At 42.6% G+C, this 18,478-nt stretch overlaps 1 protein-coding gene and 1 non-coding gene across 3 annotated transcripts in view; one reads left to right on the top strand and one right to left on the bottom strand.

Moving 5' to 3' along the window:
- Window positions 1-13,841, top strand: part of LOC142565748 (constitutive coactivator of peroxisome proliferator-activated receptor gamma-like) — a 36,030-nt gene extending 22,189 nt beyond the window's left edge. Inside the window, exons 8-9 of one of the 2 annotated variants that reach the window (XM_075676286.1) lie at window positions 12,508-12,717; window positions 13,641-13,841. In XM_075676286.1, coding sequence (XP_075532401.1) covers window positions 12,508-12,717; window positions 13,641-13,733 — 303 coding nt within the window. In that variant the 3' untranslated portion in view covers window positions 13,734-13,841. Of the gene's footprint in view, window positions 1-11,796; window positions 12,007-12,507; window positions 12,718-13,640 lie in introns of those variants that run through there. The other variant, XM_075676288.1, reaches the window with a different exon arrangement.
- Window positions 13,842-16,634: 2,793 nt separating this feature from the next.
- Window positions 16,635-16,707, bottom strand: TRNAT-CGU (transfer RNA threonine (anticodon CGU)). The gene has a single exon. It is a non-coding gene; the product is annotated as a tRNA-Thr (tRNA).
- Between the last annotated feature and the right edge of the window lie 1,771 nt (window positions 16,708-18,478).

The following is an 18,478-nucleotide window of genomic DNA, read 5'->3' as shown; positions in this document are numbered from 1 at the left end:
GGCAGGCATTGGCAGGCAGAGCATGAATTTGAGTAATTTAGCCCTTCCTGATAGAAAACTCGCTTGTCATGCCAGTCTTCAATGTCATCATTGTAGTGTCTGGCAAACATTTGTGGACTGCACTGATGGCTGTTCTATAAAAGTCGGTGTGGCTTGTGACGTGAGGATGACAACATTGGGAGTGTGTTACCTGCCGATTTCTAGCATCATTGTTAGCAGGTGCATGTTATGACTCGAATGTAGTTCCAGGGAAGATGGGATACGGGGAGAACATGGAAATCAGGAAGCACATTTACTGTTTACGAGATGCAGGCTGACTGAGCATTTTTGTACCGAAAATGCCCAATTAGCTAAATGTAATAAATGATATTTATTATTTATTTATTTACAAATACTGCTGTCTCAAATTTGAGACATAGCAAGAGTGGTTAATTACGTCAACATTAACATACAATCAACATGTCACATGTAAATGAACTTCGTCTACAAAACGCTCGTGTGGCAATTCTCGGAGATTAGTATGAAGCATGCTCCACAATTCAATGGTAAATGGCAAGAAAGAAAATTTGAAGCTATCTAAGTGAGCTCGAAAGGGAACAATATTCAAGGGATTAGCTCTTCGCGTTACACGTGCCGAGGAGCCAACAAGTGTCACAGGTACGTTGACAATGACAGAAGCATGTACAATTTTGTGCAACATTATGATCCTTTCGCACGTGCGCCTATGTGCCAACTGCTCGAGTGATAGCAGGCCAGCATGCAGAGAAGGGGAGAAATTGCGATCGTATCAATTATAAATAACGATATGGAGAGAAATGGAGAGAATATAGAGAAAAAGAATTTGTGAGAAAAATTACGAGATTGCCATGCAGCCTACTTAAACCTTAAGTTCAATTATTGTTGGTTGCCTTTACTGCACCAACTGCTCTTCTGTTACAAAGGAGGACATCTGCTCTGCATTTGCCAAGAACTGTCTCACAACCCTCAAGCTTCTGAACATACTTTTGTTAGCATGTTGTTAGCATTAACATGCATGAATATGTGTGGGCTTTGATATTTCACAGTTCCTGCCATGCTGCACTCTGCACACACAAACCTGTATAACCAGTGCTTCTTGTTTTTCCTTCATTTTGCTTTTCATTATGCCACGTTTTACATAAAACATCACAGTGATTTAAAGCAAAGTTAACCAGTAGTTGCAGGGTGCAAGATGGTGTAGCACTGTAGGATTCTTGTGAACCAGTAGACAAGTTATTTGGTTCATATTAAGCAACTCTTTGTATTGTGCCTATGGAAAAATAAAAGCATGGCTTTCTAGAATTACTGTTTACAGAGGACATAGAGGAAATATATTGTATTTAAAGTATTTGGAAAGAATCTTACATGTGTCAAGGCCTGATTTGCAAGAGGAAAAAGGAATTCATAATATTTGAGAGAGAGAGAGAGAGAGAGAGAGATTGTCTGTTTAACTCAAGCCTGTTAAAATGTTATCTTGTAAGAGAAAGCACCTTGGCTGCACACTAGTCTTTTAAGGCAGTTATAATGCATTCATTTTATTGAGCGATTCTGGCCTGTGTTATTAGTCAGTGTGTGTATGCATTGTTTCAAATTCGAACACTGAGCATTTGTTGCAACTACGTAGTGAAAATATCAGACGTTTGCAGCTGCCACTATTAGTGGCGAGAATTAGGAGTGGCGCCCTCTCGCGAGTGACGTCACGGCCAGGACGCCGCTCGCTCGGCTGGCTCGGCTGCCGCGCGCGCTCGTTCCCTTCATGTATGCTTGGGGTGTGGGTGGCTCGAGCCGTGCTTATTGAACGATATGTCGGCTTCTTTCTGCTGCCATGACTGAACCACAGTTCCTTCTCCTAAAGCGCATGAGCCAATAAAATTTGCGGCCTGGATATCGCAAGCTACGTAGCGTCGAAGGAGTCTACTGGCATTGCAATGGCTATATGAGCCGTGTCTGTCCATAAACCTTGCGTAAAAGGAATGTCTTCAAATTCAACACGTGAAGTTGTGTATGATGCCTCTCTAAACAGCTAGCATTCCCTTAGTATTTAGCTATGAGAAACATTGCATTTTAGATGGAAGAAAAATCTTGGTAATTGGCGTCAGCATGTTATCCACGTTAGAAAGACTTTGCCCAGCGAAGCCGTCACCATGATTCTTATTACTTTGGTGTGTTGTTCTATTCAAATATGGTCATTCATTAATGCGTAAAAATATAGTTAGGCGCGCATTTCTTATGAAAAAGTTTGCTGCTACATTCATCCCCCTCTGAAACAGGCCTCCAAAAAACGAATTGCTTATGGCTGCTAACACGACGGCACGTCATGTAGAGTATTTACATAGTTAATTCACAAACACCATAGTAGCAATCACCCGAGAGAAAAGTTTTGTTGTTAAGATCGAGAGCCAATCAATTGCAAGTGATGAAATGTTTCATAGTGGCCCTCAGTAGCCTTTATCGACAATATGGCACACCCCTGATCACGTAACGGTAGCAACCGACTGTCGGTATGGCGAGGCACGCTATGTTCGCGAAACCCATCGGTTCACTACAGCTTCGAATTGAAACCATAAAGCTTCTTTTTACAGCGCCAAATGGAATGGCTAAAGTATTCTCGAGCTACTACAGTGCAGCTTAGATTGCCTAGAAAACGAAAATTCAAGCACCTTCTGTTTCACCATGTCTCGATCCAGCGTTTAATTATACAAATGGATAACTATTCGCTTCGTCGGTACATAAAAGAGAACCTTGCCCAACTGCAGGCTAAATAGAGTTTGCTCCAATCCAATCGCAAACATATATAGAGAAAGCACCACAAGCCTTGCATATACTTTCAGTTGATTTCTAAAGCTCCACCGGGGAATTTCGATATCATCAATATGTTCCATACTACTAATGATTGACGCTTCGACTTCTTTCTAGCTGCAGGCATATTTCACTAAAAAATTTGGGTCGAGCAGACTGTCTCAGTTTGCCATAAAGATTCCTCATGTATATTCCTCAAGCAACATCATCATCATCATCATCATCATCATCATCAGCCTGGTTATGCCCACTGCAGGGCAAAGGCTTCTCCCATACTTCTCCAACTACCCTGGACATGTACTAATTGTGGCCATGTTGTCCCTGCAAACTTCTTAATCTCATCTGCCCACCTAACTTTCTGCCGCCCTCTGCTACGCTTTCCTTCCCTTGGAATCCATTCCGTAACTCTTAATGACCATCGGTTATCTTCCCTCCTCATTACCTGTCCTGCCCATGCCCCCATTTCTTTTTCTTGATTTCAACTAAAATATCATTAACTCGCATTTGTTTCCTCACCCAATCTGCTCTTTTCTTATCCCTTAACGTTACACCTATCAGTCTTCTTTCCATAGCTCGTTGCGTCGTCCTCAATTTTTAAGTAGAACCCTTTTCGTAAGCCTCCAGGTTTCTGCCCTGTACGTGAGTACTGGTAACACACAGCTGTTATAAACTTTTCTCTTGAGGGATAATGGCAACCTGCTGTTCATGATCTGAGAATGCCTGCCAAACACACCCCAGCCCATTCTTATTCTTCTGATTATTTCACTCTCATGATCCGGATCCGCAGTCACTACCTGTCCTAAGTAGATGTATTCCCTTACCACTTCCAGTGCCTCACTACCTATTGTAAACTGTTGTTCCCTTCCGAGACTGTTAAACATTACTTTAGTTTTCTGCAGATTAATTTTCAGACCCACCCTTCGGCTTTGCATCTCCAGGTCAGTGAGCATGCATTGCAGTTGGTCCCCTGAGTTACTAAGCAAAGGCAATATCAGCGAATCGCAAGTTACTAAGGTATTCTCCATTAACTCTTATCCCCAATTCTTCCCAATCCAGGTCTCTGAATACCTCCTGCAAACACGCTGTGAAAAGCATCGGAGAGATCGTATCTCCCTGCCTGACGCCTTTCTTTATTGAGATTTTGTTGCTTTCTTTATGGAGGACTACGGTGGTTGTGGAGCCGCTATAAATATCTTTCAGTATTTTTACATATGGCTCGTCTACACCCTGATTCCGCAATGCCTCCATGACTGCTGAGGTTTCGACTGAATCAAACGCTTTCTCGTAATCAATGAAAGCTATATATAAAGGTTGGTTATATTCCACACATTCTTCTATCACCTGATTGATAGCGTGAATATGGTCTATTGTTGAGTAGCCTTTACGGAATCCTGCCTGGTCCTTTGGTTGACGGAAGTCTAAAGTGTTCCTGATTCTATTTGCAATTACCTTAGTAAATACTTTGTAGGCAACGGACAGTAAACTGATCGGTCTATAATTTTTCAAGTCTTTGGCGTCCCTTATGCAAATAGAAGTGAGGCGTGCAGACAGGACACAAGAGTAGAGAAGTGGACAACACGAACGCCGACTATCAACTGAAGGGAGCACTGAGGCGAAAAAAAGAAAGAAGACACAAAACTCATCTGCGCATGCTCAGGAATGGTAACACCACGTGTACACGTGCCGGTCTACGTGAGAGATAACTGTTAAGGCACTTAATCTCTTCCTTATGTAAAGTAATGAAGGCTGACTCATGCACGCACTTCCACCATTATAGATATGCCATGCCTCTACCATAAGACGCGTATCTTCATTCTTATGCCTGTACAATATCGCGAATTCATCTAACTCTGGCGTGCAGTTACAATCTCGGCAATGTAGCGAAAGATTAGAAGGCAATCCACCGGTTAACGACCTTTTATGTTCCATTAGCCTCTGATTGATACACCGTCCCGTTTGCCCTACGTAGAACTGGCCACAGCTAAGGGGAATTTTATAAACCACACCCATACGACAGTCAGTAAAACTGTTGTTCTTATTGTGCTTTACTGGACAAATATCTGTTCGTTTTTTGCCTTTTACCCGCTCCTCTTTATTCTGTATGGCAGCGCAAATCTTACCCAGCTTATTGGGAGCAGTGAAAGCAACATTAACATCATATCTACTAGCAAATTTTTTAAGCCTGTGCAACACTGAATGAATATACGGAATAGCCACTACTCTTTTTTTGCTATTACAGCTTTCTGTAATCACGTCCGTCCCTCTCGAAACCGACTTCTTTAGGCGCTCAGCCACAGTGGCCACCGCTACACTAGGATAACCTGCTTCTAATAGGCGCCAGACCTGCGCATTAAAACTGGCGCTCATTTTGTGCATGCAGGATCTGGTGAGGGAAGACTTAAGGCACGACATGGCAATTCCGTTTTTTACTAATTTAGAATGCTTGGATTGAAAGTTTAGCAACGGCTTCGAAGATCTTGGGGAGTACTGCCAACAAACATGATTTTGCTCGAAGATCAAGAAAACGTCAAGAAACTGAATTACGCGTCGCTGAGGAAATTCCTTGGTAAACTTTAATCCTCCCCCATAAAGTTTAAATTGCTCACTTACTGAGGTAGCAGCGGAATCGAATTCTTCCCTATTGCAGAAAATCAGGTAATTATCAACGTAACGAAATATCTTGATAACGCTATCACCTAATGCTTTCTCTAAGCAGTTGTCAACGTTACTCAGGTAAATGTTGCTAAGAATAGGGGCAAGATATTTCGACAGACACGAGTCCGTGCCCTGATGTCACGCGAGCGGCGCTCGCAGCGCCCCTGTAGTTCGTTCTCGGGGCTAATTGTACTAGCACTAGTGCTGCTTCCATTCAAGGCTCACTCTCTGTGGGAAAAATACATCAATATAACTCACTGTATATGCCCAGCTCTGGTAGTATACTTGGAACATGTAGTGCTGTGTTCGAGTTATATTGCATTATTTTCCTGTACAATGGCATCAGTTAACGCCTGCTATGCATGTCCGCTGCCCATTATAAAAGCAGCCTGAAAATATCTAAGCATTATAGAAGCTTTATTCAATTCTTGTGGTAACTGCACCACCAACATTAGAGGGACACAAAAATAAAATATTAAGTCAAACTAGAATAGAGTATGTCTAGGAATCTATTATCATTTCTTGCGTGGTGGTATAATACTTTGTTGCACAGGAAATTGCCACCAAAGGTTACGCTGCTGCTTCTCAACATTAATTATTGCTCTCACTAAAATGTATGAGTTGATGTAATCTCTATGTGATTGCTCTCTGAGAATCAGCCAGTGCTGATGTCATGTGAGGTACTGTAGTCCACACTAGGTGGCGCCACTCTGATTTTCCATTTGCTCGCCTACAAAAGCGCTCTTCTTGCTACAAATGATGAATTCATTATTACAAAACGCTAGCTTTTCAATCTAGGTCAGCGTTTCTCAAACTGAGGGTCATGACCCCCAAATGGGCCATAAGTCTTTTTCTGGAGGTCATGGAAGGTCTAGCTATGTGTGCATTCTGCTTGCTGAAACACAGATGAATTTTTAGTCTCGGTGCCCGTACTCTTTCAACGCCATTTTCTTAAAGAGTAATCATCATCATCATCAGCCTGGTTACGCCCACTGCAGGGCAAAGGCCTCTCCCATACTTCTCCAGCAACCCCAGTCATGTACTAATTGTGGCCATGCCATGCCTGCAAACTTCTTAATCTCATCCGCCCACCTAACTTACTGCCGCCCCCTGCTACGCTTCCCTTCCCTTGGGATCCAGTCCGTAACCCTTAATGACCATCGGTTATCTTCCCTCCTCATTACATGTCCTGCCCATGTCCATTTCTTTTTCTTGATTTCAACTAAGATGTCATTAACTCGCGTTTGTTCCCTCACCCAATCTGCTCTTTTCTTATCCCTTAACGTTACACCTATCATTCTTCTTTGCATAGCTCGTTGCGTCGTCCTCAATTTGAGTAGAACCCTTTTCGTAAGCCTCCAGGTTTCTGCCCCGTAGGTGAGTACTGGTAAGACACAGCTGTTATATACTTTTCTCTTGAGGGATAATGGCAACCTCCTGTTCATGATCTGAGAATGCCTGCCAAACGCACCCCAGCCCATTCTTATTCTTCTGATTATTTCCGTCTCATGATCCGGATCCGCCGTCACTACCTGCCCCAAGTAGATGTATTCTCTTACGACTTCCAGTGCCTCGCTGCCTATTGTAAATTGCTGTTCTCTTCCGAGACTGTTAAGCATTACTTTAGTTTTCTGCAGATTAATTTTTAGACCAATTCTTCTGCTTTACCTCTCCAGGTCAGTGAGCATGCATTGCAATTGGTCCCCTGAGTTACTAAGCAAGGCAATATCATCAGCGAATCGCAAGTTACTAAGGTATTCTCCATTAACATTTATCCCCAATTCTTCCCAATCCAGGTCTCTGAATACCTCCTGTAAACACGCTGTGAATAGCATTGGAGATATCGTATCTCCCTGCCTGACGCCTTTCTTCATTGGGATTTTGTTGCTTGCTTTATGGAGGACTACGGTGGCTGTGGAGCCGCTATAGATATCTTTCAGTATTTTTACATACGGCTCGTCTACACCCTGATTCCGTAATGCCTCCATGACTGCTGAGGTTTCGACTGAATCAAACGCTTTCTCGTAATCAATGAAAGCTATATATCAGGGTTGGTTATATTCTGCACATTTCTCTATCACTTGATTGATAGTGTGAATATGGTCTATTGTTGAGTAGCCTTTACGGAATCCTGCCTGGTCCTTTGGTTGACAGAAATCTAAGGTGTTCCTGATTCTATTTGCAATTACCTTAGTAAATACTTTGTAGGCAACGGACAGTAAGCTGATCGGTCTATAATTTTTCAAGTCTTTGGCGTCCCCTTTCTTATGGATTAGGATTATGTTAGCGTTCTTCCAAGATTCCGGTACGCTCGAGGTCATGAGGCATTGCGTATACCGGATGGCCACTTTCTCTAGAACAATCTGTCCACCATCCTTCAACAAATCTGTTGTTACCTGATCCTCCCCAGCTGCCTTCCCCCTTTGCATATCTCCCAAGGCTTTCTTTACTTCTTCCGGCGTTACCTTTGGGATTTCGAATTCCTCTAGACTATTTTCTCTGTTTTATGTTTTTCTCTATTTATGTTTGACATTCTGGCCAAGCGTCGAAAAGAAATTTTGAATTTTTTTTTTCTATGTGGATTTCTTCAAATAATTGTTTAGTTGCCAGGAATTCGTATACTTCCAACTATATATACATATATATAATCATAATCATCATCAGCCTGTTTTATGTCCACTGCAGGACGAAGGCCTCTCCTTGCGATCTCCAATTACCCCTGTCCTGTGCCAGCCGATTCCAACTAGCGCCCGCGAATTTCCTAATTTCATCGCACCACCTAGTCTTCTGCCATCCTCGAGTACGTTTCCCTTCTCTTCCTATCCATTCTGTAACCCTAATGGTCCAACAGTTGTCTAACCTGCACATTACATGACCTGCCCAGCTCCATCTCTTGATGTCAATTAGAATATCGACTATACCCGTTTGCTCTCTGATCCAAACTGCTCTCTTTCTGCCTCTTAATGTTATGCCTAGCAATCTTCGTTCTATCGCTCTTTGCGCAGTCCTTAACTTGTTCTCAAGCTTCTTTGTCAGTCTGCAAGTCTGCCCCTTATGTCAGCACTGGTAAAATGCACTGATTGTACACCTTCCTTTTCAATGATAATGGTAAGCTTCCAGTCAGGAGCTGGCAATGTCTGCCGTATGCGATCCAACCCATTTTTATTCTTCTGTGAATTTCCTTCTCATGATCAGGGTTCCCTGTGATTAATTGGCCTAGGTAAACATACTCCTTCACAGACTCTAGAGGCCGACTGGCAATCCTGAACTCTTCTTCCTGTGCCCGCTTATTTATCATTGTCTTTGTCTTCTGCATATTAATCTTCCAATCCCACTCTTACACTCTCTCTGTTGAGGTCCTCAATCATTTGTTGCAATTTGTCTGCATTACTGCTGAATAGAGCAATATCATCGGCAAACCAAAGGTTGCTGAGATATTCGCTGTCGATCTTTACTCCTAAGCCTTCCCAGTTTAATAGCTTGAATACTTCTTCCAAGCACGCAGTGAATAGCATTGGAGAGATTGTGTCTCCCTGTCTGACCCCTTTATCTTTAGGTATCTTCCTGCTTTTCTTGTGTAGAATTAAGGTAGCTGTAGAACCTTTGTAGATATTTTCCAAGGTATTTACGTAAGCTTTCTGTGCTCCTTGATTACGTAATGCCGCTATGACTGTTGGCATCTCTACTGAATCAAATGCCTTTTCGTAATCTATGAAAGCCATATAGAGAGGCTTACTATACTCTGCGGATTTCTCAATAACCTGATTAATGACATGGATGTAATCCATTGTAGAGTATCCCTTCCGGAAGCCAGCCTGTTCCCTTGATTGACTAAAGTCCAGTGTTGCCCTTAGTTTATTGGAGATTAATTTGGTAAATATTTTATATAATAATGGGAGTAAGCTAATGGGACTATAATTTTTCAATTCTTTAATGTCTCCCTTTTTGTGGACGAGTATAATGTTTGCATTTTTCCAGTTTGCTGGGACCCTTTCATTCGATAGACACTTCGCATAAAGAGCCGCCAGTATTCCAAGCATTATGTCTCCTCCTTTCCTGATTAAATCTACTGTTATTCCATCTTCTCCTTCTGCTCTTCCTCGTTTCATGTCTTGCAAGGCCCTTCTGACCTCATCGCTAGTTATAGGAGGAGTCTCTGTATCCTGTTCATTACTGTTTCTAATCGAGGTATCCTGATTCCTCTGGGTACTGTACAGGTCAGTATAGAATTCTTCCGCTGTTTTTACTATATCTTTGAGATTGCTGATGATATTACCCTGCTTATCTTTTAGTGCATAGATCTTGGTTTGTCCTATGCCAAGTTTCTTTCTCACCGATTTCAGGCTGTGTCCATGTTTTAGGGCTTCTTCATTCTTTCTCACGTTATAGTTTCACCTTGTTAATCAGTTTTGACAGTTACGCGAATTCCACCTTATCTCTTGAGTTGGACACTTTCATTTTTTGTTTCTTTATTAGGTCCCTTGTTACTTGGGAGAGTTTGCCTACTGGTTGCCTCCCACTTCAATTGCTGCCTCTGAAGCCAACCTAGTTATGGTTTCATTCATTAGCTCTATGTCATCATCATCTCTCTGTTCTAAGGCTGCATATTTGTTTGCAAGTACCAGCCTGAATTTGTCTGCTTTTACCCTTACTGCCTCTAGGTTGACCTGTTTCTTCTTGACTAATTTTGCTTTTCCTCTTTTCAAACTGAGAGTAATCCGAGACCTCACTAACCTATGATCACTGCACTTTACCTAACACTTCAATATCCTGCACTATGTTGGGATCGGCAGAAAGTATGAAATCTATTTCATTTCATGTTTCACTATTAAGGCTTTTCTAGGTCCACTTTCTGTTGCTACACTTCCTGAAGGTGTTCATTAGTCGAAGCTTATTCCTTTCTGTGAATTCTACCAGCATCTCTCCTCTAGCATTCCTAGAATCGACGCTATAGTTGCCAATTGCTTGTTCCCCAGCCTTTTTCCCCACTTTTGCATCAAGTCACCCATTACTACAGTATATTGAGTTTGCATTTTTCTCATTGCTAATTCAACATCTTCATGAAACTGATCTACTTCCTCATCATCGTGACTGGATGTGGAGCGTAGGTTTACTACCTTTAATCTATACCTCTTAAGTTTGATTACGACTACAGCTAACTTCTCATTAATGCTGTAGAATTCGTCAATGTTGCCCGCTATGTCCTTATGAATTCGGAGTCCTACCATGTATTGCTTCTTGTCTAGGAGACCTCTATAGCAGAGGACATGTCCATTATTCAGCAATGTATAAGCCTCACCAGTTCTTCAAATCTCACTAATGCCTATGATATCCCAAACAATGTCTGATAGTCCCTCAAAGAGTCCTGCTAAGCTAGCCTCACTCGAGAGGGTTCGGTTGTTAAATGTTGAAAGGGTCAGTTTCCATTGGCGGCCTGTCCGGACCCAGAGATTCTTAGCACCCTTGCTGCGTTACAGGTCTGACCGCCGCCTTGGTCAGGTGCTCCGCAGCTGCTGGGGACTGAGGGCCATTTGGTAATTGAGTGAGCCACCATGTGGGAGGGGGTGGCCGAATACTGCACCAGGGAGGCCAATTCTTGTTCTGATGAAGGAGTGTCTTGTTGAAGCTTAGTGGGCCTTCCTAAATTGGTTGTACCTGGATTAGTATAGCCTCACTCGCTCTCGGCATCTTTTGCCAGTGACAGGCGTTGCTCCAAGCCTGCAGATGTTGTGCACTTTATAATATATATATATATATATATATATATATATATATATATATATATATATATATATCACCCCTGAAATGATGTTTATTTTGCAGAGTGCAATACTCTTTTTTTGCCACAAGAAGGACGGCAATCTAAACCTTCAGTCGCCACATGTGGTTAATGTCTTTTGAATGACTTAAAATGTAAATGTATCTGCGTCATTGAAAAGAGTAAATTTTCTGAAGAGTTTATATATAAAGGTGGTGGGGGGGGGGGGTTATGGTAGGTTAGTACTACTACAAGGGGTCACATACTGAAAAAGTTCGAGCAACACTGTAGCGCAACTTAATATTTTCCTTTAGTGACCATGGCCCTCATTCCTCCGACGCAGATTCTCACTATTGTACTTGATTGTGGCACAGTTCAGATGGTGCCTCCAGAGTGAATAGGAGCTTTACACTTACTGGTGACATGGTGTAGCCACAGTGCACAGCATGTTGATTTGGTAAGGTGAAATTTTTTGGATGTGTGCTTGACATGGTGGAAGTTTCCTGAACACTACAACAATTTCTTTTAACATGTCTATAATTTCTGCTGGTGAAATTTTGTTACAGACACTACACACTGGAAACAGCAGTGGAATAGTGCCTGCACTAAAATGGGAGACTATGCATGTGCTGGCTTTGTTCAGTTATCTACAGTGCCAGACTGAGAAGTCATCATTCATTGTGCAATGGAAATAAAAACCTTTAGTGTATACTTTGAAAATGTGGAGTACAAGTACACTTCAGAAAAAAAAAAAATTGCTGCATGTGTGATTGGAGTGATTAGTCCAAGCAGATGGCATGGCCTGCACCTCAGGGTTAACTTGAAAGGCATGTGCAAAATTGTGTACTGGCAGCAATGTTGCAACTCCTGGGTTGAATAAAGCTGCAGGCATAGATGGTTTTCTTACATTGCTCATGGATATCTGTGATTTGGTTCTGTACTCCATGGCACTGTCAGCGTCAAAGGTTTACGGACTGTGTGGGATCTGAGAAAACATTAAACTTCCAAGCAGTTTGTGGCCACAACCAGCAAAACCGTACGACACAGTTGTTCCCATGTATACTAGCACAGGCAGTGGAAATATTCCCTTTTTTTTTCTAAGGTCCCACAGTCCGTAACGTTTTCATGCCAAGTATGCATCCGACTTATTGTAGTAAACTGCCAAAATGCTGTGCTCATTGCAGAGGTTCTGTGTATGCATGTTGCCTCGATTCCTGTATAGTACACTGAGCTCGCCAAATGTTCTAATGAAGATGTCATTGTTTCTTTCCAAGCAGAAAAACCTGGTCAATGCTGACCTGGTAATTATCTCCACATATGTCATGATAGGTGTTCAGTGTGTGATGATGGTCCTCAGTGCCTGTGGACAACCATTGCCCATGGAAAGTGCTGCACCTTGGCTTTTCTTTGACGGAAAGCTGTTCCACCTCCTTTATCGAAAACTCAGCTGGTCGCCCAACATATTCTTCTCACTTCTGGAGCACGATGTAAGTACTTATATCTTCTAATTTGATGTCATCTGTGATAGTCCAAATCATGCACCAGCGTTCCACCTAACCTTGTGCAATAACTTTTTCTATGAGCAACTTTACCTGTAGATTTGATGTGTATTCTTATTGATCCTACTTGGACTCGATGCAGGTTTGGAGTATTTAATAAATAAATAGGTACAAATGAAAGGGAAGTCAAAATACTCTAGTATTGCTAGTGACACAAGCAAGTTTTAGATCTTCATGTTACATTGTAGAAGGGTTATACCAAAAGCAATGTAAATTTGTGTACAACTTCTTTATCAGGGACATGATTAGTTGGTTTTTTATTAAGGGAACTTATATAGACGGTTCAGAATTATTTTGCATTCCTGTTGAATTTCAAGCAGGACTGTATTTTCATAATTTTATTAAAGGGAGGGTGCACTGTGTCCGTCATGCACAAGGTCTCAAGGAAGTCTGTGGGTGCGAGGGAGTTTCAGTACCAGTATTGACAAGAGTAGTGTGGAGATGTATGAAAATGTCTAAAGCATAGCGAATCAGACATTCATCACTGCCATTGCTGCCACTGCATAAATGGTAAAAAGGTCATTTTCGTTTGCGGAAGCTAGCAAATCACAACCCATGAATTTGCCGAGAATTGCAACTGTTTCTAGTACCAGACCAGAGGTTTGTGGTTTCGTAATGCTTGCAGAAGTTTGGTACTTAGTTTTGAAAGGAAATTCTTCGAGTTTTTAAAAGCATCGTTAAACAAAGGCAAAGCAAATAATATTTGTGTAGGCTTTAACTGACACTGTTTAGTTGAAACTATCTCTTTGTACTTAATGCACTCTGTTTAGTAGCCACTGCATAGGGTCTTTTTAAAGACAAGGTCATGTGTACCTAAATATGGAATTAACATATATGGTGTTCTACTGCAGGATGCTCTGCTACATTTGTACCATCAGTTGTGGAGCATTGTCACCGCTGAAAAACCGCAATGTCGCCCGTGCTTCACAGACGAGCATACATGAAATGGAAATGTGGACAGCTGAACCTGCTGGTTGACCTTTGAATCGAACAAACAGGATGTACATGTCTGTACTGTTGTGTGCACATTTTAATAAATTATTCCATCAGGACAGTTGTGTGTAATGTATAGCCAGTCATAGACACAGTAAAAAAAATTACGCAGAAGTTAGTGGTGTTAAAAAGTAAAGTGCTGCATGTTCCGCATTCCACTGAAACTGCGTGGCCTAATGTGGCGTTGGCTCACTTAAGTATTGGGGGCAAGCTCTACCACTGGAAAAGCTAGCGCCACCGTCGATGTGACGTGGCATGAGGAATCGCGTGGACACAGCGGCCGCGCCGGCTGCTTCGGAAGCGCCGAAGCGAGCTGAAAAGGAAAGTTTAAAGTCCCACTCGCGCCGCGGTTCTGATTAAGTAGGCTTTACCGCCTTGGATGTCTGCTTGACTACATTTGAAAGTAATATAATAGGTAGTGGCTGCCTTTAGAGGCGTGCAGCATGGTAGGCTACTGCTCGGTGCTGCAGTGCTGGACGTACGCAACGGATCCGGTGTCAGCCTTATTCACACGTAGCCACAGGGTAAGGAGCTGCGTGAAGCTGGCTGGCGAAACTTAGAGCCGGCAGACAGCCATCGGCTACAACCCGGGTATGCAGCAAGCACAGACGCGAGGAACATTTCTGCTACGGCTCCGGGACTGCGCAATGTTCAGTGAGTAGCAGAAAACGCGCACTGAGACACTCACGCGCGCCTGCTGCCCGGCTAATGTCATGACGGTTTGGTCTATGAACTTGTTGATACTAGGTACTGGCAAGTTCACTGAAACGGAAAGGGAGCGGTAAGACGCACATTAAAGAAAGGCACGGCATATGGTCATGAAAATTAATGCAGTGGATTACGAAAAACAAGCAGAGGGAAATCGCACGCTGAGAAGACCGATAAACATACAGTGTGACGCAACTTGAGAAATAATATTGAAATGTCCAAGAATTTAGAAGACAAAAAAAGATTCAATTGTCGTGACGGCACATCACAGTCGCCGTAGCTAGGCGTCGAAGTCTCTATAACGGAATTATTTTTGAACAGTTCCGATAGCGCCCATGCAACAATGGTTGCTAGTGTATGCTGCAGCCTAAAGCTCACGGCACGGTGCGAAAACGCGCTCACAGCAAAAGCAAAACATTGTGCGCAGACATGCACGCAGACATGCAGTCCGGTCGCTGCGAACCTGTGCAATTGCTGCATTGATGCTTCACTCTGTTATGCCCCATTTGATTATACAGACAGCCCACTATAAGAACATATTTCACATAGCTTGCTCTCAGCGTTTGCCTACCTTTCACGCAAAAAGCCTGTTTGGGAGACTCCATCGCGGCGATCGCGCGCAGTGGCGTTCACTCCACATATTCGGTAAAGAGATAGCGTCTGTAAACGATTCTGTGCTTTCAGTTTGCCCAAGATTATTATATTGACAGTCAAAGACTTCCATAGTTTTGAGAGTACCTACATAAATGTCCAGGAGGGCTGCTGCGTGGCGTTTTTTTTTTTTTTGAGCGCCGTAAGCAAAACCTATGAGGAGCACGCCGCGCGATCCCTCATATTATGCAAGGGAGGCGCTTCCGACAGATGGTGACTCCGTAACTCCTCGCCACCAATACTGCAAGTTCTACTGCACACTCATCTTACACTTTCTTTTTGGAACCGCATGCACCATATATGCGCATAAAAGCCCGATATCAAGAGTAAGTCCTCCAAACCATGTAACAGTTCTCCACGGTTCCGTCGCTGTGCCAATGCAGATATTGCGCTTCCTGTCCAGAAATGCGCAGAGTGTTTTCACCCCCAAAATTTTAGGTTGTCAATCTGGACTTTCAGAACCATCCTGAAGCATTTTCGTGTCGTAAAACAAAGGAACCAGCAACACCCAGCATTAAAATATTAAATTATAGGGTATAGGTTAGGGCGTGTTGGTATTCCATAACTGAGGTTTTTAGCGCACGAAAAGGGACGAAAGACAGTGGCGAAACGTGTCCTCGTTTCGCCACTGTCTTTTGTCCCTTTTCGTGCGCTAAAAACCTCAGTTAAATTATAGGGTTTTACGTGCCAAAACCACTTTCTGATTATGAGGCACGCCGTATGGGGGACTCCGGAAATTTTGACCACCTGGGGTTCTTTAACGTGAGCCTAAATCTAAGTACACGGGTGTTTTCGCATTTCACTCCCATCGAGCAACCACGGCGGGTAACACCCAGCATGCATGGACCCCATATGTTGCAGTGGCAGTACCGTTTATTCAGTCATATTTCTTGCTTTACAATTCCAGAACAAAATAAATAATGCAACAATGTTTTTCCAGACTGCATTAGTTCAAGACAATAGACTTAATTTGGGAAATCTTTAAGTAAGTTAAACATGGCCTTTTTAAAAAAAATATTGCTTTTTCTTAAAAAGACATACCCAAACTTGAGCACTTCTGATGACTTTTTAAGTTACCTAGCAGGGCAAAGATATTTGCCTCAAGTTTCAACAACATTCATGGCAACAGGCTGGGAAAACTTCAAAACTGTTTTTATACATATGGAGAAAAAAAATTTAATTTGGCCAACATTGTGCAATGTTCCGTTTGCGCTATTTACTCCTCCATATCGTAACAGTAATGCTCTGTGGTAATCAATGCTCCTGACCCGCAGCTAACCAAAATACAGATTTGGCAAACTCCACAGAAGGTACTTCTGAGTAACCAATGAGAAGAAAGGGGGTTAACCGAGGGGCCCGATTGTTATTAGTCGTATCATAAGAAGCCAACAAACACTGACACCAAGGACAACATAGGGGAAATTACTTGTGCTTAATAAATGAAATAAAGAAACAATAAATTAATGGAAATGAAAGTGGTTGAAAAAACAACTTGCCGCAGGTGGGGAATGATCCCACAACCTTCGCATTACGTGTACGATGCTCTACCAATTGAGCTACTGCGGCACCGTTTCCCCATCCACTTTCTTGGGTGTCCATGTTACCTAGTAGAACCCTGGGAATGTTAGCCAGCGCCACCACTCAGAAATCTTGGCGGCGGATGTGGAACATCCTTTCTGCCACGGGCGTCGCAAGAACTTGATCTTTTTTAGGTTTCGGACCGGAACTACTGGAAAGTGAGTACCCCAGTCTGAATTTTGCACCAGCTGGCGGCTTCCTTTCCACTGAGTTGTGAGTGAAGGACAGGGTATTTTTTTTTCAGTTATGCTGATGAGCGAGAATCTCTCAGGCATTTGTCGCGGTGGATTCCGAGGATCGTCCCAGTCGAGCCTGCCTGGTTAATAATCTTCCGGACTAACAAATTGGCCAGTGTGTTCCCTTGAGTGTGAAATTTTGTTCTCAGGGCCACTGCGCGAAGGCTGGGATTAAGATCTGTTTGATGTAAACATGCGCCTTTAGGACACATCTGTTTAGATTAATCAAGCATTCTTTGAAAGGAATATTTTTTTTAATTTCGCAATATGTTGAGTATTAGAAGATAAAATGAAGGTTATAGTACAATTTTTCGTGTTTGGGCCATTGTGGCTGAATAAATGTTTCTGAAACTTGTCAAGTTCAGTCTTTAGTTCTTTTAGAGTACAATATAACTAATCTTTACCAATGAAAAGTTTACTAGGCTCAAGCTGACAGTGCCAAATCCAGGATGTCACGACGACCTGGTGCAGGAACTTCAAGGTGGTGTATTTCGCTTTTGAGTCTTTTCTGGCTTACCAAGCCTCCTCTCACCGCAAGAATGGCTTTTTTTTTGTATTGTAGAAGGGTAATTTACTAATACAGCTCAAATTATTTTTCTCTACAGTGCCCCTAAGGGAGCCAAAAAGAAATAAAAGGTATTTGTGCGGGGTTGGTAAACCAAGAACGAGTGCAAAAACTAAAGACTGGTGATGGTGCCACATTGAAATTCCAGCATCGGCTCCCAATTACATGAATTTTAACAGCATCTGCTCAGGGCTAATTGATTGTTCACCAATAAAGAATGATTGTGCGGCATTCTGGGGCTTTACTTGCCAAACCAAAAATATAAATATGAGGCACGCGGTAGTAGGGGACTCCAGATTAATTTTGAGTGGCTTGGGCTCTTTAATATGCACCTAAATCTAAGTACATGAGCATTTTTGCATTTTGCCTCCATCAAAATGCAGCCACCCCGGTAGGGATTGAACCCGCAGTGCGTGCTGCATATTAAAGTACTCAGGAAATCAGTGTGAGGAAAATACTTTGCAACCCATTATGTCATCAGTGCATTTGTGGCATGTATTTCAAGATCTTTGGCCTTCCATTTGTTTTCTTGATAAATTGCCTTTTTTGTGGAAATAAGTGCAGTGCCCTGAAAGAATACCAGTCCAAACTGACTTAATATTACTCTTTCTATCTAAGACTTCACAATGAGGCAACAGAGGTTCTGGGATGGGCCCCAGTCGAGTTGAACCCGCAACGTGTGCTGCATTCTAAAGCGCACAAGAACTCAGCGTGAAGAGAATCCCTTGCAACCCCATTATGTCATCAGTGCCTCATTTGTGGTATATAAAGTAGAACCTCGTTCATATGTTCCTGTTATGCAAGTTTTCCCGGCGCCAACGTCCGCAACAGAGAACACAAAACATTACCCAATAGAGTTAGGCTCATTTTTTACCGGTTCGTACATTCTCGGAAAACACGATTTTTCGGCACCAACGTTCAGTACATCGCCAAACGGCGATTGTATGATACGTAAGAA

This window comes from Dermacentor variabilis, chromosome 1 (genome assembly GCF_050947875.1).
Source record: "Dermacentor variabilis isolate Ectoservices chromosome 1, ASM5094787v1, whole genome shotgun sequence".
NCBI lineage: Eukaryota > Metazoa > Arthropoda > Arachnida > Ixodida > Ixodidae > Dermacentor > Dermacentor variabilis.
Note: the sequence above shows the minus strand (reverse complement) of the source record. Positions and strands in the feature narration are given on the sequence as shown.